Source organism: Paroedura picta, chromosome 1, assembly GCF_049243985.1.
Source record: "Paroedura picta isolate Pp20150507F chromosome 1, Ppicta_v3.0, whole genome shotgun sequence".
Taxonomy (NCBI): domain Eukaryota; kingdom Metazoa; phylum Chordata; class Lepidosauria; order Squamata; family Gekkonidae; genus Paroedura; species Paroedura picta.
Genome location: NC_135369.1, coordinates 65,908,756 through 65,936,406, shown reverse-complemented (window position 1 = coordinate 65,936,406; position 27,651 = coordinate 65,908,756). Strand labels below are relative to the sequence as shown.

Here is a 27,651-nt window from a genome sequence, read left to right as displayed (position 1 = left end):
CTGTTGCATCTCATTTTGCAAAGGTGCGGGGAACTAGTACTGAAATGTAAATAGTCTCAGAAGGGCCTTGCTTTATCTTCCAGTGCCCCCTGTTGTCCAACAAATGACATACAATTCATAGATTCTGAGTTTAACAAATTAGGTAAAACTATATTTACGCAATACTTGAAATAAGCTCTAACCTGGATTGCCCAGGCAAGCCTGATCTTGTCAGATCTCAGAAGTTAAGCAGGGTCAGCCTCCAAGGAACAGTAGGGTCATGACATGGAGGCAGGTAATGGTAAACCACCTCTGAATATATCTTGCCTGGCTTCCAGACCTAGGACCTCCTGACTACACCACACATGCCATATGATAAATAATAAATAGTACCTGAGATCTCTTGGGGTCAAACTTGGCATTACATGCAAATATAAAAATACTGATGACAAGTTTTTGTTAAAAAAAAAACAATCGCTTAAGGGGGGGGGATGATCTTGGTTTCTCCCGTTTCCTGCTGAAGTTTTTCTCTACCAGGCGCTTAGATTTCTGCACAAGATCTTATATATTTATCCTGTACTCCTTTCTCCCTGGGAATCTATGTAAAAATACAGGCACAGATCAGAGCAACCAGGAAGGTATTCTGTTCCCACATCTCCTTGCTAGCAGTCTAGGCCTAGACCAAAGACTTCCAGAAAAGTCAGTCACCCCACACAGCAAGAACTTCCATTTTTTCCTGATTGGGTGATTCTCAGCCCAAGAGCAATCAAGCTACTCTGTGCTTTCAGGCATTCATTGGTTGCGACAATGTTGTACTTTGATTGGTGAAGACTCATTACACCTGTGTCCTGACTGGACAGAAGGAAAGTGGGAGTAGCTACTTAGCTTGATTGATGTTGAATTAAGGTCTGTACTGGAAGGTGTTAGTCTGAGGAGATTTTTTATTGGTGGGACAAGGCTGAAATCCTCCCTGTTTTCCTTTCCTACTTTAGATCATATAAACTGAGGTAATTGTTACCCGGATGAAACTCCCAACCTTTTTTGATGGCTAATCTCATGGCCTGGTGTCACAAGATATTATTACCCCTTATTAAGTCCTTGCCCATATATTTTAATAGCACAGGCCTAAATCAGACACATCTAGCTTTGGTCTAGGGAAAGCCTGGGTAGGGAACAGGTAAGGATTTAGGTAGTTGTTTTTGTCGCAGCAACAGTGTTTTCTGACCTTTCTCTTAAAACACAACAAGTGAGCTGTAAGAAAATCTCCTTCGCAGCTCCCTCATTCTTATCTGCATGAAATTCTGCAGTCCAGTCCTACTTTTTACCAGCAGCATATATATATATATATATATATATATATATATATATATATATATATATATATATATATATATATATATATATATATATATATATATATATATATATATATATATATATATATATATATATATATATATATATATATATATATATATATATATATATATATATATATATATATATATATATATATATATATATATATAAATTTGGATGGATATAGAAGAAAATGGATGTCTCCACTTCCTGGCAAAAGAGGGTGTTATTTGAAATTGAATTCAGATCTCCTTAAACCACATTTCTGCATTCAAGCAAGAAGCTAACTTGTCCACAGAGGCACACCTAAGCAAGGAAGAATAGTAACACATTCTATTGTCTGTAAAAATGTAATATATATATATATATATATATATATATATATATATATATATATATATATATATATATATATATATATATATATATATATATATATATATATATATATATATATATATATATATATATATATATATATATATATATATATATATATATATATATATATATATAAAGAAACACTGGAATCAGCCATGGCTAGCATTTCTACTCATTCCCCTGCCCCATACTCCAAGCAGCCATTTTAAAATGGACTAAAATTGACTGTCAGCCAGTTATTATTTTGAATGTAGCTTTCCTGAAAAGTATATGGATAAAATTCTTATCACTCTGAATCATAAAATACAGAATGCATTCCTTTCTCTTAGTTTATTGTGGCACTTTTATTGTACACACTGTACTTCCAGTACCTCCCCCCATCCCATATACACACTGAATATCCCCTAAGGCAAAAAAGCTGCCCTCCGAAAAAAATCCATTATGGAGAGGTAGATAGAAAAACAAGTAATAACCACTATCATTTTCTCCTCTTGCTGCTGCTTACATAATTCTCAATTCCATTGGCATACTATTAGTAGATCTCTCAGAGAATGATCAATGTTTTGATGGAAAGGCCTCTTTAGTACAAAGTTTGCCTTTATAATGAAGATTTTTCTTTTATTCAATCTACAAAGTCAGCTGTCCCTGGCATTATTTCCCTTAGGAAATCTACGCATTTACAACCAGGGTTATCACCTTTTAGATGGGGAAGGGACAATGGCTTTTTTGTATGTTAATTAATTTACAATCTTAAAAAAGATCTTTGCACATAGGTAGAGCTTTTTAAAAGCAAAACAAAAATGCTCAGGCTTCAAAAGATTGCTAGAGTAAAGGTATATGGAAAGAGATTTTAAAAACTGCACAGTTGGTTATGAGGTTGTGAGACTTTAGTTGCCTAGCTCATTTCTCCAATTTAAGAAAAACAGTATTTGAATGTTCCCACAGTATAGTGAAACTAATTCAGCCATTTGTTCAGCAGTGTTCAATATTCATCAGATTCACTTTATTATATGGAAACAAAGGGAAAGTTAGAACAGCATGACGTAGGACCTGTGGTATAAAACTCTAATGAGGCAAATACACACAACCCTAACAGGGAAGGGGGAAATTATTTTTCCTAAGTCTCTTGCATTGGCCTTAAGGTTCACTCATTGCCAGAAATTAAAGGGGTGGGGTAGGGATGGAAAGCAGGAAAAATAATAGTTTACAGGCTTCAAATGATGCCACTTCTTAACATTTTAAATCATTAACAGTGCACTGTGGATTGTTTCTTCAACTGCAAGGTGCAGTTTGTGGAGGAGGGGGCTTCTAGGGGGTTCTAGTTTGGTGGAGTTGATTCATTGGACTTGACCTAAGGCTTGGTGGAAGAGCTCCAGTTTGCAGGCCCTGCAGAATTGTTTTAACTCTGGCAGGGCACTGATTTCTTCTGGGAATTCATTCCACCAAGTGGGGGCCAGGACAAAGAAAGTTCTGGCTCAGGTTGAGGCCAGATGAGATTCCCTGAGTCCAGGGGTCACCAGCTTGTTGGTATTTGTAGAGTGTAGCACTCTAGAGCAGTGGTCCACAACCTTTTTTAGGCTGCGGACCGGTGGGTATGGGAGGCGAAACGGCTGCTGCACTTCCCTCTTCCCCCTCCTCCCGCAAAAAAAGCTTGCGGCCTGGGGGGGGGCCAGGAGAGGGCGCTGCGGCCCGGTGCTGGGGCCTTTGCGGCCCAGCACCGGGCCATGGCCCGGTGGTTGGGGACCACCGCTCTAGAGTACTCAGGGCCCAGACCATGTATGGCCTTGAAGGTAGTGCATAAGTGATGCATAAGTACCCTATACCTGTCAGTGATACACTTTATTGAATGTCCTTTGTTACTACTGCTTTCAAATCTTTAGACAGACAATATTCAGGTGACCACAAGTGCTTTAGATTCAAAATGGGTTGAATCCAGACTAAATTTTCTAGGGAGAGAATGCAACTCTTCTGCGTCTTATTGTACCATTTTAACCCACACATCTTCATGGAATGGCACTAATTGGGGGCCCTGCAGAATCACATGGGTGGGGTCGGTAGCAAGAAAGTGGAGCCCATAGAAACAGCTGCTTCAGCCTGAATCCACGCCAAAGTTTGTAGAAAATATTGACCATTCTGTGTAGCATTTCCATATATTAAATGACCATATCCCCAGGTCTAGCCTCCACTGCACATTCATCAACCAAGGCAGCTGCACAAAAATAATGTTTATGATAAGCAGTATACATGATAAAAATTGAGATCTTGCTTTCTTTGACAAACTTTCCATACCTTTCTCATTCTTGGGATGGCTCATTACTTGTGCAAGCATTTAAGAACATGCAATTAGCTGCAATCTGTAAGCAGATCATCAGCTTGCAAAAGATAGCAGCTGCAGAATTTACCATTTTATTTATTTATTCAAAATATATCCACTTTTCTACCAAACATTTCAGGATCTAAGGTCGGTAACTACAATCTAAAAACTATATGATAAAAATAAGGCATAACACAGAATACATTTTTAAAGAAAATCCACACTTTATTGTTCTACCAGTAAGGTGTTCACCACTTTGCATAGGCTACCCCAAAAACTCTCTGGAATAATTCTGTCTTACAGTTTTGGAGAAAGCTAGGAGGGTAGAAACCCCCCTGGCCTCATTGGGAGGCTGTCCCAAAGGAATGACTACTTTACATGAATAACGTGACTCATACAGGTAATAATAGTCAATTAGATATCAGCTGTGAGGTATTTGTGACTAATTTTTTTAATTTGACAAAATCTTATTTTATTTATTAGACAAAATCTCAGCACTCCACCATGACCTTCCCCCAATGTTAGATACAGAATGTGAACTAGAGCAGTGGTCCCTAACCCCCGGTCCGGGGACCGGGACCAGTCCATGGATCAGTTGGTACCAGGCTGTGGCTCCTCCTCCTCCCCGGTTGCTGCCTCAGGGGCTGCCCTGCCACGCTACCACCAGCTCACCTTTGGTGCTCTCCAGCGGCCGCCATAGCTAGGGCACCCCCTTGGCGTGGCACTTCGCAGCTGCTGCTGGCAGCCCCCCCAGCGGGCGGCGGGAAGTCAGGGGTGCGGTGGGAAAGCAAGGTGAGCAGGGGCTCAGGCAGCAGCAGCGGCTACATCTCTCAGCAAAAGACTACCCCCCCCCAGGCCTCAGAAAAATTGTCAAGCGTTGACCGGTCCCCGGTGATAAAAAGGTTGGGGACCAATGAACTAGAGTATTTGGAGAGAACACTGAGTAACTTCAGATGACTCACACTGACTGAAGTGGACATGATGATAACTGCAGCAAAGCCAACCACATGCCTCTAGACCCCTGCCCGTCATGGCTGCTAGACAACTAATATAAGAATAGTGGGGGCTTCTCTTGGAGATAATCAACCTTTCCCTCGCAACGGGAGAATTCCTGGAAGGGCTAAAACAGGCAGTTGTATGCCTGTTGCTGAAAAAGCCATCTCTTGACCAGCAAGAGCCCAACAACTACTGTCCCATCTCACACTTAGTGTTTCTGGGAAAAATGCCTTAAAGGGCTGTCATGGACCAAATATCAGCATTCCTGGAAGAAGCTTCAATCTAAGACCCATCCGAGTCAGGATTCTGGGCTGGCCATATGGTAGAAACAGTGCTAGTCATCCTGTCGGACGACCTCTGTTGCCAGTTGGACCAAGGTGGGTTGGCACAGCTTGTGCTCCTATAACGCTCAGCAGTGTTCGGCACAGTCTACCATGAGCTCTTAGCTCACTACCTTGCCGATGCCAGGATATAGGGGATAGCCCTTCAATGGCTAGTCTCCTTTCTCTGGGGTTCTGGACAGAGGGTAACAATAGATCATCTAACAACTGCCAACTCACATGTGGAGTCCTTCAGGAAGCGGTCTGCTCTCCAATCTTATTTAACATCTTCATGCACCCTGTTGCTTAGTTGTTATAGAAGTTCGGGTTGGAATGTCACCATTATGCAGATGACATGCAGCTATTCTTCCTGATGGATGGCCGCCCTAATTATTCCCCAGAAGCCTTAGCCAGATGCCTGGAATCAGTGATGAGGTGGCTCAGTCAGAGTCACCTGAAGCTCAACCCTTCAAAGACGGAGGTCCTGTGGTTGGGCAGGAAGAGACCACATGAGGAAGCACACTTGCACAACCTGGACGGTGTGTAGTTATTGGCAGCTCCCTCCACCAGGAACTTGGACGTGATCCTGATGCCTCTCTTTCAATGGAGGCACAGATCACAAGACTAGCGCCCTACTTGGCCCCGGATCACCTAGCCACAGTGATCCACGTGACAGTTACCTCTAGATTAGACTTCTGCAATTCACTGTACGCAGGCCTACACATAACCTTGATCTGGAAACTACAGCTGGTCCAGATTGCAGTGGCCAGGGTTCTCACAGCAACACCATGGAGGTCCCACATTCGGCCCATTATCCCACCAACTGCGCTAGCTGTTGTCCATATTATTCTATTGTTCTACTATCTTGCTGTTATCACTATATTATTGTTAAACTGAGTTACCTGTATTGTTTCTGTTTCATGTGAACCGCCATGAGCCTTCAGGGAAGATGGTATATAAATATAATAAATATAATAATAAATAAATAAATAGTTACCAGTCTGGTACTCACCTTTAAGGCCATATGCGGTTTTGGCCCAGTGTACCAGAGGGACTGCCTATCTGCCTACATCCCTCAAAGAGCTTTACACCCCACCATCTCAAACTGGCTGGTGATCCCTGGCCCCAAGGAAGCTTGCTTGACCTCAACCAGGCCCAGAGCTTTTTCTGTCCTGGCCCCCACCTGGTGGAATGAGCTCCCAGAGGAGATCAGTGCTATGATGGAACTAAACCAATTCCACAGGGCCTGCAAAAGAGAGCTCTTCTGCCAAGCATTTAGCTGAGGTCAGCCAAAATGAACAACATCCACTGGGCCTCCAAGCCTCTCCCCCCTGAATTCAAACGCCATGTACCAACCATCCATGGGACTGTTAGAATGTTGAGGTTATTAATTACTGTTCTCTCTGTTTATTGCTGTTGTTATCACTATTGTTATTCATCTGATGGTTACTTTTACCATATTGTTCCTGTTCCCCTATGTTTTATGTGATTTGCCATGAGCCTCAGGGGAGGGTGGCATATAAATTAAATAAATAAATGTAAGTGAATACTTATATATTAAAAGTGCTTTAGAACAGTGGTCCCCAACCTTTTTATCACCGGGGACCACTCAATGCCGGGGACCACTCAACGCCTTTTACTGAGGCCCGGTGGGGGGAGTAGTTTACTCCTCTACTCTCAACCACTGCCCTAGCGCTCTCTGATCGCTATGGTAATGTTTAAACATCCGTTCAAAATAAGATACAGACACGCCACAACAATGAAGTGTGTTGTAAAGGGCTGGGGGGGGGATGAAGTAAAGGGCTGGGGGGGGGAAGAAGGCGTCCTTCGGGGTCCACCTCCAATTAGTCGGACCACATGTGGTCCACGGCCCACAGGTTGGGGATCGCTACTTTAGAACAAGTTCTCACAAAAGGGCCTCTTGCAAAAGACTGTGCAGCACTGTAGCATAGTACATCATACGGGCAATAATGTGAAAATAGTGTTTGTGTGTGTGTGTGGGGGAAGGATCTCCAGGGGACCTTATTGAGCTATATGATATTTAGAAGTTCTAATCATACCCAGAATCAACAGAGAAACTAGATTCATGACTTGACAGTACTCTATCAACTTAGCTAACTTCCTATTATTTCCTTTAACAGGCAAACTTCATTTAGAAAAATGAAACCAAACCAGTGTTACTGCCAAACACCTCCTACTGTTACTGTTCACATGCAGTCAAGTGTCTCCCGATCACATCAGCCAAAAAAAGCCTTCAGCCTTAAACGTCCCAAATTTAAAGACAGCCAGGAGACTTCTGGGAAAATTACAAACAGTACTAACAAATCAAAACAACCCAAAGGTTCATGTTTAGTTATCCAGCGACAGGAAATGACAGCTTTCTTTAAACTATTTGGTAAGCTTCCAAATAGTGAATTGATGTCAGTAAAATACATGGAGAGAAGTAGGATCTCCATGGATCTCTTCTGCTAACAAGAGTGCCTTCTTTCAGCTTACGGAGCTTTCCTGATGATGCTTGATCTGCCTTGTGCCGGGGAAACACGTGGTTAATGGAATTAATCCAAAGGATCCAATCCTATATATGAGGATACTTTAATGTTTCAGTAGCCTCCTTGGTGTCCACAGTGCTTTTCTGTGAAACAAGTGTGTAATACTCTCTTTTTAAAAATGAGAGTTAAGAGATTATAAGAAAAAGAACAAAGCATGGACATCTTATATCTTTTACATTACAATATAGTCGATATTGTTACAATATTATTTTATGTCACCTCTAGTCAATTTAAATCTTGTTCATCTTTCAGACCGTCATTTTTGAAGTCTCAAATAGCCAACTCAAACTTGTCCAGGGTGACCCAGTTAGCTACCAACTGTAACTGGAGGGTTAAGACTAGGTTATCGTACAATCTTATCCTTCTTCACTACAGCATGTCGGTAGTTATGAGATGTTTACTTATATTATCTAGACATTCTTTGTATAAAGAGCAAAGAGACAGTGCTTCTTGTGCATCTGGCCTGTAAATTTGGTTAAGTCAACTGATCTAGCAACTTATGGTTTTTAACAGAAAGCATTCTGCCTCCATGAATCTAGGGGATGATGGAGATGCCCCAATCAACTTATTTAGTTTTTTCATATTATCTGTGCTTCACATTTTCCAAAAAAGCTTCTCAAGAAAACATGGAATAGTTGTTACCCAATAAAGCATTCATTTTGTTTAAAAAATTTTGATCTGGCATGAAACTACTTTTATTTATTTTTACAGATGATGATTTAATTCAAGATTTCTTGTGGATGGACTGTTGCTGCAAAATTGCAGACAAGGTAAAATGGAATGTTGGCATGAAAATCAGTAAAATTTTACAAATAAAATGGGAGGCTATATATTTCTCAGAACTTTACATTTGTAACCCATCAAAACTAGATTGGTATTTTGATATAAATACATTAAAATCAAAATGATATACCTTTGCACAGATAGAGCAAATAAAAGTATAATAAGTAATAATGTGAATTAAGATTTCTCTCTCAAGTGACTCAGGGCTCATACCACCAATGAAACCACAATAAAATCACATCATAGTAAAATATAACAATAAAATATAAACTGCTAGATTAGATTAAATACATGTTGTTTATGGGACATGTCAGTGGGACATTTCCTAGGATGGCAAAACGATAACTTGAGAATCTATCCATCCCCATCTAACCCATCCCTTTCTGTAAAGGTGTGTGTGTGGAAATAGATGAAGCAATTTTTATATTGTTTTTAATAAAATTTATTGAATTAATATTATAAAAAGGTAAAGGTATCCCCTGTGCAAGCACTGAATCATGTCTGACCCTTGGGGTGACGCCCTCTAGCGTTTTCATGGCAGACTCAATACGGGGTGGTTTAATATGTATTTAATGAATTGTTTGTATTTGCTGTGAGCTACCCTGAGCCAAATAGAGAATAAAGATTATTATTATTAACCATATTAAGCTGTGACAAAAACTGACAGGAATCTAGTGGCACTTCAAAGATCACCAAGGTTTTATTCCAGCAAAAGCTTCCATGGACTTCATCAGTGGTGGAACAGGCATTGAGTGTCTGTGGTGACTTTTAGCAGTCTTCACTAGATCCTGCTGGCTGGATTGAAGTTCGGGGTGCAAAAGAAAGGACCCATTCTTATCTAAACACCACCTGCAGGCTTTAATTCTTTTAAAACACAAAGTGACTTTTTAACCTCCCGTTTCATGACAATCTTACTTTTCTAGTCAGAAGATAAGGTAATAAAAGGGGTAGTGAGAAATATTTTTTGGAGTTAATAACCTTTGCCCAAAATTTGGGTGCAGAGGGTTTTTTGTTGCTGTTAAGCCTAAAATTCATGCAAAAGCCAAAAAATCAAAAAGTTACAATAATCCAAAATAAGTCCAAAATAAGAAAACTTCTGGATGAAGGAATGAGAAGTTTATTTTACGCAAATCAGGCAGACCAAAACAGCACAGGAAAGATGGCTGAAAACGTGATCTCTGACCTCCCAGGGCTGGAGAAAAGGTTTTAATATTTCACATTCCCATGCTTTTACAGTATCCATCATTGATTGGTACATCAATTGGTACATACACAGATGCTAAATATTTAGGATGGTATTGGGCTGATCAAATACCAGATCCATTGTTTGGATTCTGCTCTGATAGGTCACTAGAACTCTCACTGTGGTGTTAGAGCTGGGCATCATAACATCATTTCCAAAAACATTTGCATGGTAATTGCCCTTGGATGGGCACATTGTTTATTTTCAATAGGTAACAATTACAATATGAAGGAGCAATGATTGGTCTCCCTAGAACCTAATAGGCTTCTTTGTATTAGTGCTACTGGATTCCATGAGGCACAGAGTGTACATGCTGCCTCTGCTTGCCCATAATGGCACCTCCTGACCTTCCAGGGGAACTTTGTAACTTCAGCCAGCCTCGGCCAGAATACAAGCTGGTTATGATTCAGCTGAACAACTATACAAAACAGTGACAATTAGTATTCTTACTAAATAACACCACAACTTCTACAAAGCTAGCTTTCCTGAAGCATCTTCTTTCAAATCTATCATTGCTGTTGTTTTTACAGAGGGAAAATTTCCCTTAACAAAGCTAGTTGGCTGCACTCTAGGTCTCAGGCAGAAGACTTTATTTCAGTTACATCAAAGGTTGTCTTTTTAAACATAGCACAAAGCAGAGTTTACCACCTCAATAGCCTGGATCCCATTGAAAAGATCAGTGCAAAATGGCCAATTTTTGCTGATTCCACGTAATGAAAATAAAGTGTCTGCTTTTCCTAGTTGTCGGCAATGGTTTATGTCAGTAACCAATTTCTTTAAATGATTATTTATGAAACATAATAGAAAACGGGGATCTTAACACTTTACTTTTTTCTACAGTATCTTTTAGCTATGACTTTTGTTTATTTCAAGAGGGCTGGCTACAATATAAATGAATACACCAGGCTGAATTTCTTTGTTGCTTTGTAAGTATTTGATAAATATTATTATCCCCACCATCCATATAAAAATATAAAGGATCACATTTTCTCTAGAAAATATTATTTCTGAACTCTGATGCTAGAAATTTGCTGTATTAACACATAAACATTTAGGATGGGGATCTCACAGCAATTTAGAGATAGAAAGATATAACAGTGAGATTTAAATGTCATGCGTCAAACACAGGCAAACTTATTGATTCTCATATATGCCTAGGTTGGGAAATGCAGCAGGCTACTGGTAAATTTACAGAGTGGCCTAAGTGCTTAATCCATGCTCAATCATCACAGGCTTTCCTATCCAGCCTCCCCCTCAACAAATACAGAAAAGTCAAGAGGATGAATTAGCTGCTGGTTTTTATACCCCGCTTTTTACTAACCAAAGAAGTCTGAAAGCGGCTTACAATCGCCTTCCCTTCCTCTCTTGATGCCAGACACCCTGAGAGAGCACTGACAGAACTGCTCCGTGAGAACAGCTCTGGCAGGAGAACCAAACAGTGCCCCCCTGGCCAGCAAACCAGAGCAGAACAATAGTACCCAAAATTGGCAACCTACTACAAGAAGTACAACAGCTACCAAACTGGGGGCTACAGTGCCCCCCCAAACAAAACACTGAAATAAAGAACTGTAACACTGAAAATTGAAAGAACAGTAAAAATCAAATTTTAAAAGAAACACAACCCCGAGAAGAAAAGGTAAACAATGCTGCCCCTCAGATTAACAGAAGAAAGAAACACTGAAGAAACAGTAAATCCCAAAGAACCCCCAAAACCCATCCCACCCACAGAAACCAAAACAATAGTTTGGAAGAAGTGATTAGGAAAAGAAGGGGGGAAATATCAGAATCCCTCAGTCAAACCATTGATGTCCTACAAGGTGCCAGAGTAGGCTCAGCTTTCAAGATATTTGCAGAAGGCAATGCTTAGCTAGAAGCAATTAGCTCACTTGCAAAGAGCTTAGTTTTTAAGATCTTTGCAGAAGGCAAAGGTTAACTAGCTCACTTGCAAAGAGCTCAGCTTGCAAATGCAATGCTGCGATTGGCTGGCTGGGGGCAGGCTATTAATCAATTACCCACGTATAAGCAGAGGAGGTCTTTTAAGTGCTAAAAACTGTGCTGGAAAATTCGGCTTATATGCGAGTATATACAGTATATTGGTTAATTACTGCTTATCACAAGCAGAGAGCGGACAAGGAAATGAAATTGTAGAATGCTCTCTCCAGCCTCACCTACCTCACAGGTTGTCTGTTGTGGGAAGAGTAAGCGTAGGTGACTGTAAGCCACTTTGGGACTCCTAGAAAGCAGTTACAAAAATCTTTAGAATCCCCTTGTACAACGGAATTTTAAACATGCACCAAGAACATAAGAACTGTCATACCTGATCAGACCAATGGTCCATCTACTCCAATATCTTATCTCACAGAATAGCAAACCAGTTTGCTCTTGAAGGCCAGCAGTAGGACATAGCAGCCAAGACCTTCTTCTGGTGTTCTTTCTGGTACTGGTATTCAGAGGTTCACTTCAGTCATCATGGTTAGCTAGTGATAAGAGCTGTCTTCCATTAATCTATTTAATCCCCTTTTAAGGCTGGCTATGCCTGTGGCCATCACTACATCCTCTGGCAGCAAATTTCAGATTTTAATCACTTATTACATTAAAAAAAAACTATTCTCCTTTGTCCATCCCAAATCTACTGCTAATCAGCTTCATTGGATATCTTTGGGTCCTACTATTTTGGGAGAGAGAAAAGTTCTCTGTTTACCCCTTCTACCCCATGCATTTTAAAAATCCAAGGTGCTCCTCCACCTAAATTATCTAGGTCGTTCTTCTCTGTATTTTCCCCAGCTCTCCAATGTCCTTTTAGAGACATGGTGACCAGAAATGCTCACAGTATTCCAAATGAGACCACACCATAGATCTATAAGGTAAAGGTATCCCCTGTGCAAGCACCGAATCATGTCTGACCCTTGAGGTGATGCCCTCCAGCGTTTTCATGGCAGACTCAATACGGGGTGGTTTGCCAGTGCCTTCCCCAGTCATTACCGTTTACCCCCCAGCAAGCAAGCTGGGTACTCATTTTACTGACCTCGGAAGGATGGAAGGCTGAGTCAACCCTGAGCCGGCTACTGGGATTGAACTTCCAGCCTCATGGGCAGAGCTTCAGACTCCATATCTGCTGCCTTATCACTCTGCGCCACAAGAGGCTCTTTACAGGGGCATTATTTTCATTTTTTTGTTTTATTTTCAATTCTTTACCTAAAAATCCCCATCACAGCATTTGTCTAGGTTTACATTTTCACTATGACACTAATGTCTCTTTCTCTCTGTCTCAGCAACTTCAGATCCCATTAATATATACTTAAATCTGGGATTTTTGTCTCAATGTGCATATTCTTACATTGAACATCATTTGCCATATTATTGTCCACTCACCTATCTTCCTGGAACACTTCAGAATTATTCTTTTTAAAGAAGAGTTCCTAGCCTGTTCCCCCTCCTCATTTTAGCCCCATCTTGTGATCTTTTCCCCCCCACTCAGGTTTCACAATCCCCAGCACAGCCTTTGGGGGTCAAAAGGAACTTTCTTTCCTCTTGCAATAGCAAGAAAGCTAGTAGGTTCCAACCTACCATCAAGATTTTTGTAGATGCAGAATACTGTGCCAGTTAGACTTTTTTGTTGTTGTTGTTGCTTAAAACAAACTCAGTTCTAGCTTTTGGTTGGGCCAGTTGAATAAATGGTAATTGAGCATTATTTTCAACCTTTTAAAAAATACAGTGGGGTGGATCCGACCATTCTGCAAGTAACCTTCCTCCAGCCTACGGAGCTTTCCTCCAACTTAAGTGGTGTTTTGTTCAATGGAAAAACTACTTCAATTAAAGCAGGCTCTGTCTACCAGGGTTTCCTGAAACCCTGTTGTTTCTTGACAGCCTTGGAAGGGTTTCCTGAATGGGTGGGAGTTAATTTTTATATATATTTTAAATTTGTTAAACATTTTTGGGTGATATGACAATATGACACACACCCACCCCTTCCAAGATCGCCAATAAGGGGCTGGGAAGGGGAGGGGCCAAGGGTGGGTATGTACACAGCTATCCTTCCCAGCCATATTCTACATGAACATGCCACTGGGGATTTATTGAAGCCTGAAGAATGTTTCAGGAGTTTCTCAACAATAAAAAGGTTGAGAAAGGCTACATTAGAGGAAGCCTCCTTAGATTAGAGGAAGGCTACCACACTGAGCCAAAAGGTGGGATATAAACATTTTATTACATAAATAAACATTGCTCAGGGGTGTGGTAGGATAGCAGTAGAATCCACCCTGGTTTAGAAACATTTCTCCACTAAATTGCTTTGTGCAATTGGATATAGTGATATGTACAACTGAGAAAGGAAAACCTAATAGTATATATCTAATATTGAAGTCATATTTAATTACAACTTGTATCCCCATAGGTACCTGGCAAATACAGTTGAAGAAGATGATGAAGAGTCAAAGTATGAGATATTTCCATGGGCCTTAGGAAAATCCTGGCGGAAGCTCTTTCCAGACTTTTTAAATTTAAGAGATGACCTCTGGAGCAAGATGGACTACAGGGCTATTGTAAGCAGACGCTGCTGTGAGGAGGTAAGAAAGTATTGTAATAACTTGCATTTCTGCAGTCTCCCTTTCTAGCCTGTTCTTGAAGTTCCTTTGCAATAAAACAGTTACTTTCAGGTGTGAAGGAACTTCAAGAACAGGCCAGAGTAGCAATTCACCTGCAGGAGTTTCACACTTGTATGGAGACAGATGGGGCCAGCAGCAAATGGTGGGGGTGGGAGCCTTTGATCACTGACATAGACAGTTTTATTTCTTCTATGTTTTTTGTGAACTACAACTGAATTCGAGGGGACTGATTGGCTGTTTTGGCAAAGAATTATCGCATGGCTGTATTTGGATGTGTGACGCAGTTTACTAATTTAACAGAATTAATTTTTGCTTTATATTCCCACTGTCATGATGGTAGTTCATAGTCTGAAGAAGAGTGCTTGCACTCGAAAGCTCACACCTTGAATAAATATTTGCTGGTCTTAAAGGTGCTACTGGACTTTAAACTTGTAGTGTAAGCAATGGTGATAACAGAAGATAAATGGTAAAGTCCCGAAAGACACTATGCAAATATTTATTGAAAATTACCCCACCAACAAATAACTTAATTTGATTATTTCTGAGTAGTATTTGTTGCTTGTTTTCTTATTGCTCCATTTCAGCCTTAACATTCTTTTACACAGGTAATGGCAATAGCTCCAGCACATTATATATGGCAGCGGGAACGTTCTCCGTATCACAGTGGTGCTACAAGAAGTCACAGTCAAGATGAAGTGAACCTGCCTCGAGGACCTAATGCCACACCTGTTAACTGTGTGCTTTGTGGGAAAAAAACAAGATACGTAAGGCTGGGGCTATCATCCTCTTCTTCCAATGGCACTCTGGAAATAATGGAGCAGTGCATTCCACAGGGATTAAATGACTTTCTTTCAGCTGATCAAATGATTCTTGAGCCGCCTCCTCACTGTTTCTCCAAAGGTATGATCTAGTCTGCACTGAAGTAATTTTTACAACAGCTACCAGATTTCTACCCCAAATATAAGCAATGTTAGCAATACATAGGTCCCACTAATTTCAATCACTATAGTAGTAAACTTGCTGGCCCTTGAGTGGGTCATGAAAACAGAACAATGGATGCTCTCACAGACAATGTCAGAGTCCTTACCTACCTGAGGCACTCCCAGGTATGCAGAAAAATAAGGCTTTCTACTGGGAAGGTAGACATTGAAACGTCACCTGCAGACTAAGTTCTCACTTATATCCCCCATCCCACTCTCATTCCTCCTCATCATTCACAGTGAAGCTAAAAACAAAATATATAAACCAAGATTCCAGGCATCCGCACTTTCAGCACCCCTCCTGAGAAGAGGCAATTCTCAGATGGGGTAGGGGGAAACACAGCAGGGGTGGGGGAAATGAATCATAGAATGATACAGTTGGAAGGGACCTCATGGGTCATCTAATCGAGAACAATTCTGCTCCATCATCCATATGGCACCCTTTTAAATACTTGAAGATGGTTATCAGATCCCCTCTCAGTTGTCTCCTCTCTAGGCTAAACAGACCAAGCTCCCCCAACCTTTCTTCATACGTCTTGGTCTCTAAATCCCTCACCATCTTTGTTGCCCTCCTCTGGACACGTTCCAGTTTGTCAACATCACTCTTCAATTGGGGTGCCCAAAACTGAACTGAAATGGAGGATAAAGTCTCTCATTTTGCTCCTGTCTTGCAATGCTACTTTACAACAATTTGTTTTTAAGCTGAACAATATAAGTGTACTCATTCCAAAGTTGGTCTCCTTTAATGTAACCTGTTCTGTATATGACAAAGGTTGACATGTCATGCAAAGGTATAATAATCCATATACTTCTAGTGTGAATTTCTTTTCTTTTCCTCATTTTTCATAGATTGCAACAAAGCATCTAACATAAGAAGACCAAATAATTACATAAGTCAAGATAAATCCATGGACTGGTTTACTGGAAATGAAGAATAAATGTACTTCCAGCCATAATTTGATTTACATATTATCAGGAAATGCAACGAGCCTTTTAAATCTAATGCAAAAATACAATTAAAATATCTAAGCTAAGTTTTTTATTACTTAAGTTCTTTCTCTCCCCCCCGGTATCAGAAGGTAATGACAGCAGAAATAAAAGCTGTGGTTTCCTAAAATGGAAGTAGTCCTTTCTTTATGTAATTCCAGTAAAATGCAATCTTCGAATTAGCAGACATCATCTGGAGTCATTTTCGTATTTGGGGGGTTGAATTTCCGCAGTTTGACAAGAAAGGCTGTTATAGGAGAAATGAACCATCAGAATTAGTGATTAAATACTTGGGTAATTAATAAGTAATTTTAAATGGTTATGCTTTCATTTATTAATTGCATTTTTTTGAAAGCAAAGTAGTGCTTATGAAAAACACATCAATAGTAATGAATGTACAAAATATGTTTACCAGATCATTCTCACCTGTGTGGCCAGTTTGCCTCTGGCATGGTCTAGCAATATATGGTGGTTTTGCTCTGTCAGTAACAAAAATTTCTGAAATAAAACAAATAAAATGTTGTCCAGCATCCTTCATTTCTCTTTGTGACTTGAGGCTTCTTTCCATTTTGAACTCTTCTGTCCTGCTGCTTCTGGTATCCCCCATTCCCCTTCTTCTGGTAGAGGTTTAGACTCCCATACTTCTCTCAGGGAAAACAGCAGCAAACACCAGCCCCTCAAGCCACAGCATGCTGCATAGCTCACAAATCTGACAGCTGTTCCTTGGTCCTTGAAGGACCAGATTGTTAATGATATTTTATATTAAGATCCAGGTCTCCCTGACATAGCACTTGGGAGGGATTGTACTTCATGGTAGATCATTTAGTTCGCATGCAGAAGAACTCTGGTTTAATCTCTGGCTTCTCAAGTTAAGGTCTCTGGCTGCAGGCACTGGGAAAGATCTGTCTCTGCTTGAGGCCGTGGAAAGCCACTGCCAGTCAGAGTAGACCAGTGATTCTTGCACGGTGGGTCACAACACAGTCGTAGGAAAGTTGCAAGGCCAGAAAGAAGCAACAACATTAGCAACTAATAGGGCTCTGGGAGGCAAATCTGGTTTTACTTCTGCAGAATGTGCAAACTGACCATGAAATATTCAGTAATGCTAGCTATTTAAAAATGCTACTTTTTATTAAATATAAATATAAACTTGTTCAGTGTTAACCAACGTGAAAATATTGTGTTTTATATTTTGGACAGTGCGTTTAATATGGAATTACTTTGAGAAGAGCAGTAAGATTAGAAGTGTGACTTCAAAAAGTTTGAGAATCATTGAGACAGTCGGTATTAGGCTAGATGGACCAGCAATTAGACAGTCTAAAAGGCAGCAGCTTAATATTCCAGTTGCTGTCATAAAACAAGATCTTTACCATCATCTTCGCTCTGTTCAGCAGGCAGGTTATCATTTTCATTATGGTAATTTGTGTCCTCAACTGTATTTCCCTTGGATTTCAAGTGCTGGGAAGTTGTGCTATTTCTTTGTGCCACTGGGTGTACTGACCAGTCTCTGTACATCACTTCAACAATTCTTTCACAAAAAAGAGTCGACCTGCTGGTGTGGATTGCTTCCAAGAGCTCAATAACCTGTGTGATACTTGTAGAGGAATTAAGTTTATACATATTACCAATGAATTTTTCTTTGTGTCATTGTTTAATCATCTTACAGCCTGATCCTATACATGTTTATTCAGATGTAGTACCACTGTACTTCAGGCATGATTAGGTCTGCAAGTTCAGTATTTCATTTTTCAAAAGGCTGACAGTTCATTATAATTAACCTCAAATTCAACTATGAACTCTCATTCAAGCAAAATTTCTCTTGACTATAAAATTTCTCTTGGCTATGGCTCAGTGGTAGATCTCTTGCTTGGACTCCAAAACTGTTCATCCATAAAATATGATAAACACATTATAAAACTACGCAGTTAGCTGTAACAGAAAAACAGGTGTCCTTACCTGTAACTGGTGTTCCTCTAGTTGTCCTGTGCAGGCATACATGGGGCCTGTGCGCTTGCACACAACCCATGTGGGACTGCACAGGACAATGACAATGAACACTAATGATATAATTTTTTTAAAAGATGGCTATCAGTAAATCCAAATGTTTAGAAACTCACTTTTTATTCTATTAAAACATTTACAGATCACCTTTCAATCAGAACGTTCACAAAAATATCACTTCAGAGGAGTAACATAAGGCAGACATCACTAATCAGTTTTATTTTTATTTATTTATTATTTATTTAGATTAGATTTTTATACCGCCCTTACATACGGTTCAGCGCGGTTAAAGAGCAAAAGCTAATATCACTATTTTGAAGAAATGTTAATGCTAGCTTCTGAGATAGAACTTGTGGCCAAATTTTGGCAATGCAAAGAAACCTGTGAATTAGAAGAATACTTACTTTGCAACATATACAGCACAAACACCCCCTTGTTTAAGACTTGGGACAATCAGAGTTACAGCCTTCTGAGGGATGACCATATCCAAAGCTACCTGCAGAGGAAACATAACATATTTTTCATTCAGTTGGTGCATCTAGATTACATCTTTTTGATGCTTTATACACCACTGTGAATTCCCAGGGTAGACAAAAGCAGGACAGAAATATCTAAATAAACATGAATTTAAAGAAAACAACAAGGAATTTTCCTATAGTTATGTAGTTATAGATTTCTAACACTTGTGGAACTAGGAAACGTATTTTTTATGATGGGGCACACAAAAAATTGTTTGCACAAGATCTGACCTAAAATAAGATTATATAAAACTAAACAATAAATAAACCAACCTATGTATATATTCCAGACTGCCTACTGTACAAAACAGAAGCTTCTGTCACTCCTTGAAGGGTTCATACCTAAGGGTAAAGGATGTTTTGATTCCCCCTCACATGTATGTATGTATGTATGTATGTATGTATGTATGTATGTATGTATGTATGTATGTATGTATGTATGTATGTATGTATGTATGTATGTATTTTTTACTTATATCCCATCACTCTCTGTAGACTAGTGGCGGGTTACATGAAAAACAAATTAAAACCACATTAAAACAGTCAAAATCCCCAACACTATAAAAACACTGGCATAATCACCAATCTAGAGTCAAACCATCACAGGTGTAGGATTGCAGAGTGGTATAATGTTCACCAGAGGACAGGCCAAAGTTGTCCCTGAATCTCAGTCTCAATCAAAGACCTGGTGGAAGAGCTCCATTTTGCAGGCCCTGGGGAACTGAGACAGCTCCGTCAGGGACCTCAGCTTCTCCAGGAGCTCATTCCACCATGTTGGAATCAGGACTGAAAAAGCCCAGGCCTGGGTTGAGGCCAGGCATGCTTCCCTTGGGCCAGGGACAAGCAGATTTGAACCCAAGGAGTGAAGAGCCCTGCGGAGGGCATAAGCAAATAAGTGGCCCCTCAGATAAGCAGGGCCCAAGCTACAGATGGCATTAAAGATTAATACCAAAACCTTGAATCTGGCAACCAATGCAGCTGCTTCAGACCAGGCGGAATATGGGGCCTCCAAGATGAAGAAGAAGAGTTGGTTCTTATATGCTGCTTTTCTCTACCTGAAGGAGGCTCAAAGCGGCTTACAGTCACCTTCCCTTTCCTCTTCCCACAACAGACACCCTGTGAGGTGGGTGGGGCTGAGAGAACCCCGATATCACTGCCCAAGGTCACCCAGCTGGCTGCATGTAGGGGAGTCTGCACTCCTAACCATTGCACCAAGACGTACCAGTGAGACCCCTGGTAGCTGCATTTTGTACCAGCGGTAATTTACAGGTCAAAGTTAAGGGTAAGCTCACACAGAACTAGTTTCAGAAATCTAACCTGGAGTTGACAGGTACATGGATCACTGTAGCCAGAAAGTCTGAGGGCAGGTAGGGAGCTAATGGCCTCACTTGGCGAAGATGATAGAGTGCCGTACGGGCTACACCCCTTGTGACCTGGGCCTCCATTGAAAGGGAGGTATCCAGAATCACACCCACATTTCTGGCTGAGGGCATGATGTGAAGCTGAACCCCAGCCAGAGTGGGTAGACGCACTTCCTGTCCTGCCTCCTTTTTGCCCAGCCACAGGACCTCTGTCTTGAAGGGGTTGAGTTTCAGGCGGCTTTGCTCTAATCATCCAGTGACAGCTTACAATCATCTGGAAAATGTATCTGGGGGCAGGGGGAGTCTGGGCAGCTGTCCATGAAGAGATAGAGCTGGGTGTCATCCGCATGTTGGTGACAATCCAGCCCATAACTCCTAACCCGCAGGACCAGAGGGCGCATAAAGATGTTAAAAAGTGTGGGGATATTACCGCCCACTGTGGGACCCAACAAGGGAGCCTATAGGGGTGTGTTAACTCCTCCTCAACAGCCACACTCTGTGTCCGGAAATATGCATTTACAAGCCAAAGCATTAGTGCTATTTAAAGAATCAGCTTTTGGGTTTCAAAAGGACATCAGTATTTTTGTTAGAATGTGTCTGTATAGTCTCAGGAGAGTGTGACCATTTCAGAAATGGCATCTTTTTCAAAAATGAAGAAATTACCGCATCAAATATTTTCATTTTCAGACCTTCAGCTTCTGCTGAAATATCTTCATTGATGAATTCCACATTATCTGGCCACTCCACAGAGTGTCCTATTTTCCACGCAGCACGCCAGTTCTGGTAGTTTGTCTTGGCTATATTGTGGTGATCGTTTCTGACTTCATAACTTATGACATGGCCTAGTGGCCCAACTGAAAAAGAAAAAAAGAAAACAGAACTCAAATACTGATCTTTCTCACAGAAGATTTAACAAAGTGCATGGAAATAAATTAATCCATTATTGGTAGCTCTCTCTCCTTCCCTGTTATTTAGAAGCAGGCCTGTCAACTAAAGACATTCCATTAGTTGCCCAGCTTTTAAATAACTAATCAATTAATTTTAAGTAAACATACATGGCAACCATTTTTTTTAATGATCAGAGGACCAAAACAATATTAACACATAATTTACAGTCCCCCCAAAGTGCAAGCAGTGCAGAACAGCTTTGCATTTACTGCAAAACTCTTTAACCTTATTTTTAGGGGGTTTTGTCAGAGATGTTACGATGAAATGATATGTGGCTGATCACTGTACACCCACATTTCTTTCCTACTATTCATCAACAGCTCCTGGTTGGAATATTCTTGTTTGCAAGTTTTGGGACAGATCCCATGCCATTATCGTATTCTGCAAAGGAACTAAAGCAAACAGGAAATATCAGAAAACGATAATGACTGACAGATTCAGGTAAGTAGCTGTTCTGGTCTGAAGCAACAGAACAAAGTTTGAGTCCAGAGGCAGCTTTAAACCAGTTTGGTGTAGTGGTTATGAGTGCGGACTTCTAATCTGGTGAGCCGGGTTTGAATTTGCGCTCCCCCATATGCAGCCAGCTGGGTGACCTTGGGCTTGCCACAGCACTGAGAAAACTGCTCCGAGCAGGAATATCAGGGCTCTCTCAGCCTCACCCACCCTACAGGGTGTCTGTTGTGGGAGAGGAATGGGAAGGCAACTGTAAGCTTCTTTGAGCCTCCTTCGGGTAGGGAAAAGCGGCATATAAGAACCAACTCTTCTTCTTCTAAGACCAACAAAGTTTCATTCTGGGCCTAAGCTTTCATGAGCATGCACACTATGCATCTGAAGAAGTGTGCATGCACACAAAAGCTTATACCCCAAATTAAGCTTTGTTGGTCTTAAAGCTGCCTCTAGACTCAAACCTTGTTCTGTACTGACCGATGCTAGCTGTTTCACATGTACAGGCTAGCCTACAAGAACTTAACCAGTGGGTTGCATTTGACTTCCAATCTACACTCAGCTGTGGAGTTCACCAGCTATATTTTAGACTAGTGATGTCCTCTGACCTCCCCTATGAGGACTGTTCGAAGGATTGTTCGAAGTAGCCAACAGAATAATCCCTTGTATACCACCTGGTGTCCCCTGGAGAAAAAAAAAAGATGCTGCAACGGCTTTTTTTTTTTTTTTTACAGTGTGACTTTATACTGAAGCAGGGCTTGTACATTCATAAATCTGCCTTATATCAAGTCAGATCATTTGTCTATCCAGTTCAGTATTGCTGTCTCTAATTGGCAGCAGGGTCTGGGAGAGAAGCCTTCCCCATCAGGTACTACCTGATCCTTTTAACTGGAAGTGCCAGGGACTGAACTTGTGACCTTCTGCATCCAAATCAGATATTCCGACACTGGGCCAATCACTACAAGATGTTTAAAAGATTCACCAAACCAAATACTGCAAACGTTAACTCTCACGTTATGTTGAGAGTTACCCCATAATGTGGAGTGGTTGAAAGGAGATCTTATTTCAAAAGAAGTTATATCAAAGGGCAACAACTACAGGATAAGAGACACAACTGGTGGATCAGGCATCAATTAAGTCTTCCCCTGTATCTACAGTATTTACCTGCTCTCGACAGAAATAAACTCAAAGCGCCAGAACCAGAACCAGCTTCCAGCACTACATCACCTTGATTGATATCCATAAGCAGCAGCATTGCATTAATATCCTAAACAGAAGGGAGTATAAATATTAACAAAGCTGCCAACCAAACAGTTTTTAAAGCGGCTATTTAACACATCTAGCTTCCACACAGGTCAAAAGTGACCCTCAGTACAAGCAGAGCAGCAGCAAGTGGGGCAGCTGCTCATGCACAGTCCCCACAGATACATTATTAATTCAAGAGGTGGCACTGGAAATCCAAGCACTGAAGAAATGCCTACAATGTGTTCGTGTATCACTGCCTCTCAACCTGAGCTAGAACTGCTTGTCTTAAGGAAATGAAGCATCATGCTTTATCACATGAATATAGGCAAGACAGCAGAGTATTAGGTAATGGGAAATCTCAGATTTCAGCTTTAACAGAGCTTCTAGTCCAGTTGCAGACAAGAGCCCGAAAACACGCTGAAGAATCAGAAATTACTGAAAGAGCTATGCTGGACTTGAATTATTCAAGTGGTAGGAACAAAATGCTCAAATGGCTGGTTTTATTAATCCTCAAATTCTAGTCTCCATGCATTTTCCTTCCACTTTAACCCCATTCCTTAATTTAAAAAAAAATTCCAAGAATTTAAAATATCTGAATTTTTCAAATTACATGCTCCTTTTAAGCTACAGATCACAACCACCTGCAATGGAGTACTTCAAATGAATTCATGAAGTATAGATACAATCTAGTACCTATTTACCCAAGATTAAATGCTATCAAACTAAGTGGAGCTGAGTTCTGAATTAGGTTCAGGTAGGTAGACATGTGGGTCTGAAGCAGCAGAACAAATTTGAGTCCAGGGACACCTTTAAGACCCAAAAATCTTTATTCAAAATATAAAACTCAAACTTTGTTTTGCTCCTTCAGACCCACAGGGCTACGCACATGAATCTATCTTCATTGATGGTGCCACATTAAGCCCTATTTATTTATTTATATTTCTATACCAGCCTCCCATGAGGCTCAGGGTGGTTTACATAAAACGTGGAGTGTATACATTAAATCATCTGTAACCGCTCCCACGGTATTAAATAAAAGGGTAAGGGCAATGAAGAAGAAGAAGAAGAAGAGTTGGTTCTTATATGCCGCTTTTCCCTACCCGAAGGAGGCTCAAAGCGGCTTACAGTCGCCTTCCCATTCCTCTCCCCACAACAGACACCCTGTGGGGTGGGTGAGGCTGAGAGAGCCCTGATATCACTGCCCGGTCAGAACAGTTTTATCAGTGCCGTGGCGAGCCCAAGGTCACCCAGCTGGCTGCATGTGGGGGAGCGCAGAATCGAACCTGGCATGCCAGATTAGAAGTCCGCACTCCTAACCACTACACCAAACTGGCTCTCAAACTGTGGGAGGAGAAAGAACGGGCTCTGTCTGGGATAAAAACTCTGAGGGCCGAATCAGGAGCTGCAAAGTGGCTCCTGATTGGGCCCTTCAAGTGTCCATTCAGGGCCAAACAGCCAATGGGGAGCCGCGCAAAGCGTGGTTCCCCATTGGCTGCTTGGCTCAGCCTCGCCTGGCCTGGCCGGGGAGTCACCGCGCAGACACTGAAGGATGGCCGCACGGTGAGTCCTCCGCCCGGGTTCTCCTCCCACTGGGGAAAGGAGCAGGGAAGACGCGTAGACGCGGCCTTCCTGCTCCTTTCCCGCCCCAGGGCCCTTGATCGGCAGCCTTCTGCCGGCCCCAGGCCACCTTCGCAGCGTCCAGGACGCCCCCCACCGCCACAAATTGCCTTCTGCCGGGCCCAGGCACTTCCTGCCAGCGTCCTCAATGCTGCTATGGAGCTACTGGGGCCGGCAGAAGGCCGCGCCACCCCCCCGCCCAAGAGCCTTCTCCCACCCCCCCTCCCCCTCCCAAATCGCCCCGCCTTGTGACTCCCCCCCATGGACCCTTCAAATACCCCCTCTTTTTCACCCCCTCCCCTCCAAGTCCACCCTACCTCCCTGGCTGCCTGCCTGCCTTCCTTCTGCCTTGCTTCCTCTATCTCTCGATCTCTTCCCCCTCAACTCCCCCTCCCAATTCGCCCCCCCGGGACTCCCCCCTTCACACACACCCCTGTCCCCTCCAAGTCCACCTACCTCCCTGCCTGCCTTCCTTCTTTCCTTCCTGACTTCCTCTACTTCTCCATCTACTTCTCCATCTACTTCCTGCCTATCTCTTTCTCCCTCTCACTTGCTCTCTTTCCCCCTTCCTCTCTAACACACTTCCTGCGTTCCTTCCTCCCTCTATTCCTTCTATTCATCCCTTCACCCACCCCTTTCCCTCCTTTCTCAATCCCATCCCTCCTTCCCTCTGTTGTGGGGAGAGGAATGGGAAGGCGACTGTAAGCCGGTTTGAGCCTCCTTCGGGTAGGAAAAAGCAGCATTTAAAAACCAACTCTTCTTCTTCAACCTTCCTTGCCTCCCTTATTCTTCCCTATGCTCTCGCGCACAGGTAGTCAACCTGTGGTCCTCCAGATGCCCATGAACTAAAATTCCCATTAGCCCCTGCCAGCATTTGCTGGAGGGGGCTCATGGGAGTTGTAGTACATGAACATCTGGAGGACCACAGGTTGACTACCCCTGCTTTAGCGCCCGCTGTACTTCACCAACAGCGGGCTTAATTTCTAGTGGTACAATAATAGCAATAATCCTAAGAGTGGGTTCCAAGTTATTAGCATGTTTACAACAGTTTATAACACAATGATGACTTTTATAACTTCTAACATAAACACATAGGGCAGTCAGTGTGGATTCAGATCGTTGTGGGCATGGAATGGAAATCCATCAATCTTACAAAGAAACTTGTGCAGGAACGGACTGATATTTCTTTTGTGCAGTTTCATTCTAGTCAGCCTTTCCTAGCAATCTATCTGCAGTGGTCGAGGATATATTCTGTTTCACTGGATCTGAAAAAGTGTGCACAATAAAGCATATATACTTGGCATAAAACTCTGTTGGCTTTAAAGGTGCCACTGGACCCGAAGATTATGTGCCAATGTGCTGTATGCTGTGAAGGGCCTTAGCCCCAATAATCATATTGATAAAGGGTAACTTTCATGTATTCAAAACAAAATGTGTTATGAAACGGCCTCACTTTCTAGCCCGCAGACCTGTTTGTACATTATGGGTAGGAACCCGCCGAACTTTCCTGCCGCCTCGGCAGATCTCCCGCAGCATTGCTGGCACTACGGGCGGGTGGAAGGGCTGTTTGGCCCTACCTTTGGATAGGCAATGGCGGGCCCTCTCTTCATCAGCAGCACGTAGTCCTCCAGGGAGGGCCTCCGGACGAGGAAGGGCTGGCCGATGGACGTCAGGAGCAGCTGGCCCGGGAGCCGGCCGAGAACGTGGGCGAAGGGCAGCGTCCCCCAGCTGCTCTGCAGCACGCCTCCCGCCGTCAGCCGGCACAGCTTGCGCACCACCGCGCGGCGTCTCCGGCGGTACTCGGCCACCATCAGCTCGCCCGCTTGGAAAGGGACGTCGCCCGAAGTGGCGCTGAGGAGGGGCTCGGGCGACGGGCCCCGGCGAGTCCCTGTGGCGCCGACAGCGGTCTCCTGCGCGGCCTCGGCGCTCCGCACGGCCTCGACCGCCTCCGTCAGGCACCCCTCCGGCACCAGGCGGCTCAGCCTTTCCAAGGGGGACAGCGACTGCTCCCACGCCCGACTCCGACGCTCCACCGCCGGCGGCTTCCTCGGCCCCTCGGCCCCGTCCCCGGCACGGCTACAGAAGAACCTGCTCAGGAGGCTGCGCGCTTGCAGAGCAGCCGCGTCCCTTGCCCCGCACGGCGCTCCTGGCGGCGGCTGCTGCTGCTGCCGCCGCCGCCCCGGCGCCCGGCCGGCGAGGAGATCGGGAAGCGCGCCCCACGAGGGAGCCGGCCTCTCCGCCTCGCGCGCCCCAGCCGCCCCGCTCTTGCCTCGCAATGCCTGCAAGCCCGGCCGACCCCTCCAGCAGCGCATCATGGCCCGCGGGCTGCGCATCCCCTGCGGCGGCGGCGGCGAGGAGGAGGGGGGCTCTCCGCCGCGAGCACCCACCTCTGGCCGGCGGACAAGCGGAAGCAAGGGGGGGGGAGAAGCACCAGAGTGCCTCCCGGCAGCCTCCTCGGGTCCTGAGGATGCGCCTCCATTTGCGGGGCAACAGCGAGGAGAGGGCCTAGGGTGCAAAGCAGGTAAAGATAGAGCCCCCCCCCCCGTACCCGCGCGAGAGAGGGTCCACCTCCTCGCAGCCATGTGGCTTGCAAAGGTACAGGCGTCCCTCCGTAACTGGAAGCAAATGTTTAAACAGAAAACGACATGACTCCAAAGCCCCTCGACAGTAATAAACATTACCCCGAGGACACCTTTAACGCTATAACGTCGTCCAGTTACGCATATCGCGAACAAAGAAAGGGAACCCTTTCGAAGACACCTAACTCCCCGGGCGCTTTTCTGTATAGGATGCCTGGTTATTTTAAAGCACCCTAAGGAAAGGGCGGCTGCCTGCTTCATAAAAAAAAAAAAAACATTACTGCTGTTTATTTCCACTACACTTGCCCAGCACAGGGAGGCATCTATGTACTGCGGTTGGGAGCCGGAATTTGTACAGATCCTTCATAATGTCGCCCTTGACAAAAAGAAAGTATAGCGTGACGTATATAATTTGCGACGATCCGGACCCACATGGTTGCGCACAT

General features: G+C 42.9%; 2 protein-coding genes across 6 annotated transcripts; one reads left to right on the top strand and one right to left on the bottom strand.

Moving 5' to 3' along the window:
• Positions 1 to 804: 804 nt before the first annotated feature.
• Positions 805 to 17,017, top strand: SPDYA (speedy/RINGO cell cycle regulator family member A). Of its 4 annotated transcripts, none has more exons than XM_077341466.1 (7): positions 805 to 885; positions 7,491 to 7,744; positions 8,610 to 8,668; positions 10,765 to 10,850; positions 14,318 to 14,489; positions 15,134 to 15,428; positions 16,358 to 17,017. In XM_077341466.1, exons 2-7 carry the CDS (start codon positions 7,510 to 7,512, stop codon positions 16,444 to 16,446), a joined length of 936 nt encoding a protein of 311 aa, XP_077197581.1. In that variant the 5' UTR covers positions 805 to 885; positions 7,491 to 7,509; the 3' UTR covers positions 16,447 to 17,017. The 4 variants fall into 4 exon arrangements, with proteins under 4 accessions (XP_077197581.1, XP_077197590.1, XP_077197563.1 ...); XM_077341475.1 differs by lacking the exon at positions 805 to 885 and adding an exon at positions 922 to 986 and having other exon boundaries at positions 10,798 to 10,850; XM_077341448.1 differs by lacking the exon at positions 805 to 885 and adding an exon at positions 922 to 986.
• Positions 16,410 to 27,651, bottom strand: TRMT61B (tRNA methyltransferase 61B). 2 transcript variants are annotated; one of them, XM_077341413.1, is made up of 7 exons: positions 26,204 to 27,083; positions 22,929 to 23,031; positions 21,036 to 21,226; positions 18,898 to 18,989; positions 17,863 to 18,086; positions 16,922 to 16,993; positions 16,410 to 16,742 (listed from the first exon to the last, which is right to left on the bottom strand). In XM_077341413.1, the coding sequence occupies exons 1-7, from the start codon at positions 26,957 to 26,959 to the stop codon at positions 16,675 to 16,677; spliced, it is 1,506 nt and encodes a 501-aa protein (XP_077197528.1). In that variant the 5' UTR covers positions 26,960 to 27,083; the 3' UTR covers positions 16,410 to 16,674. The 2 variants fall into 2 exon arrangements, with proteins under 2 accessions (XP_077197528.1, XP_077197537.1); XM_077341422.1 differs by lacking the exons at positions 16,410 to 16,742; positions 16,922 to 16,993; positions 17,863 to 18,086; positions 18,898 to 18,989; positions 22,929 to 23,031 and having other exon boundaries at positions 21,063 to 21,226; positions 26,204 to 27,651.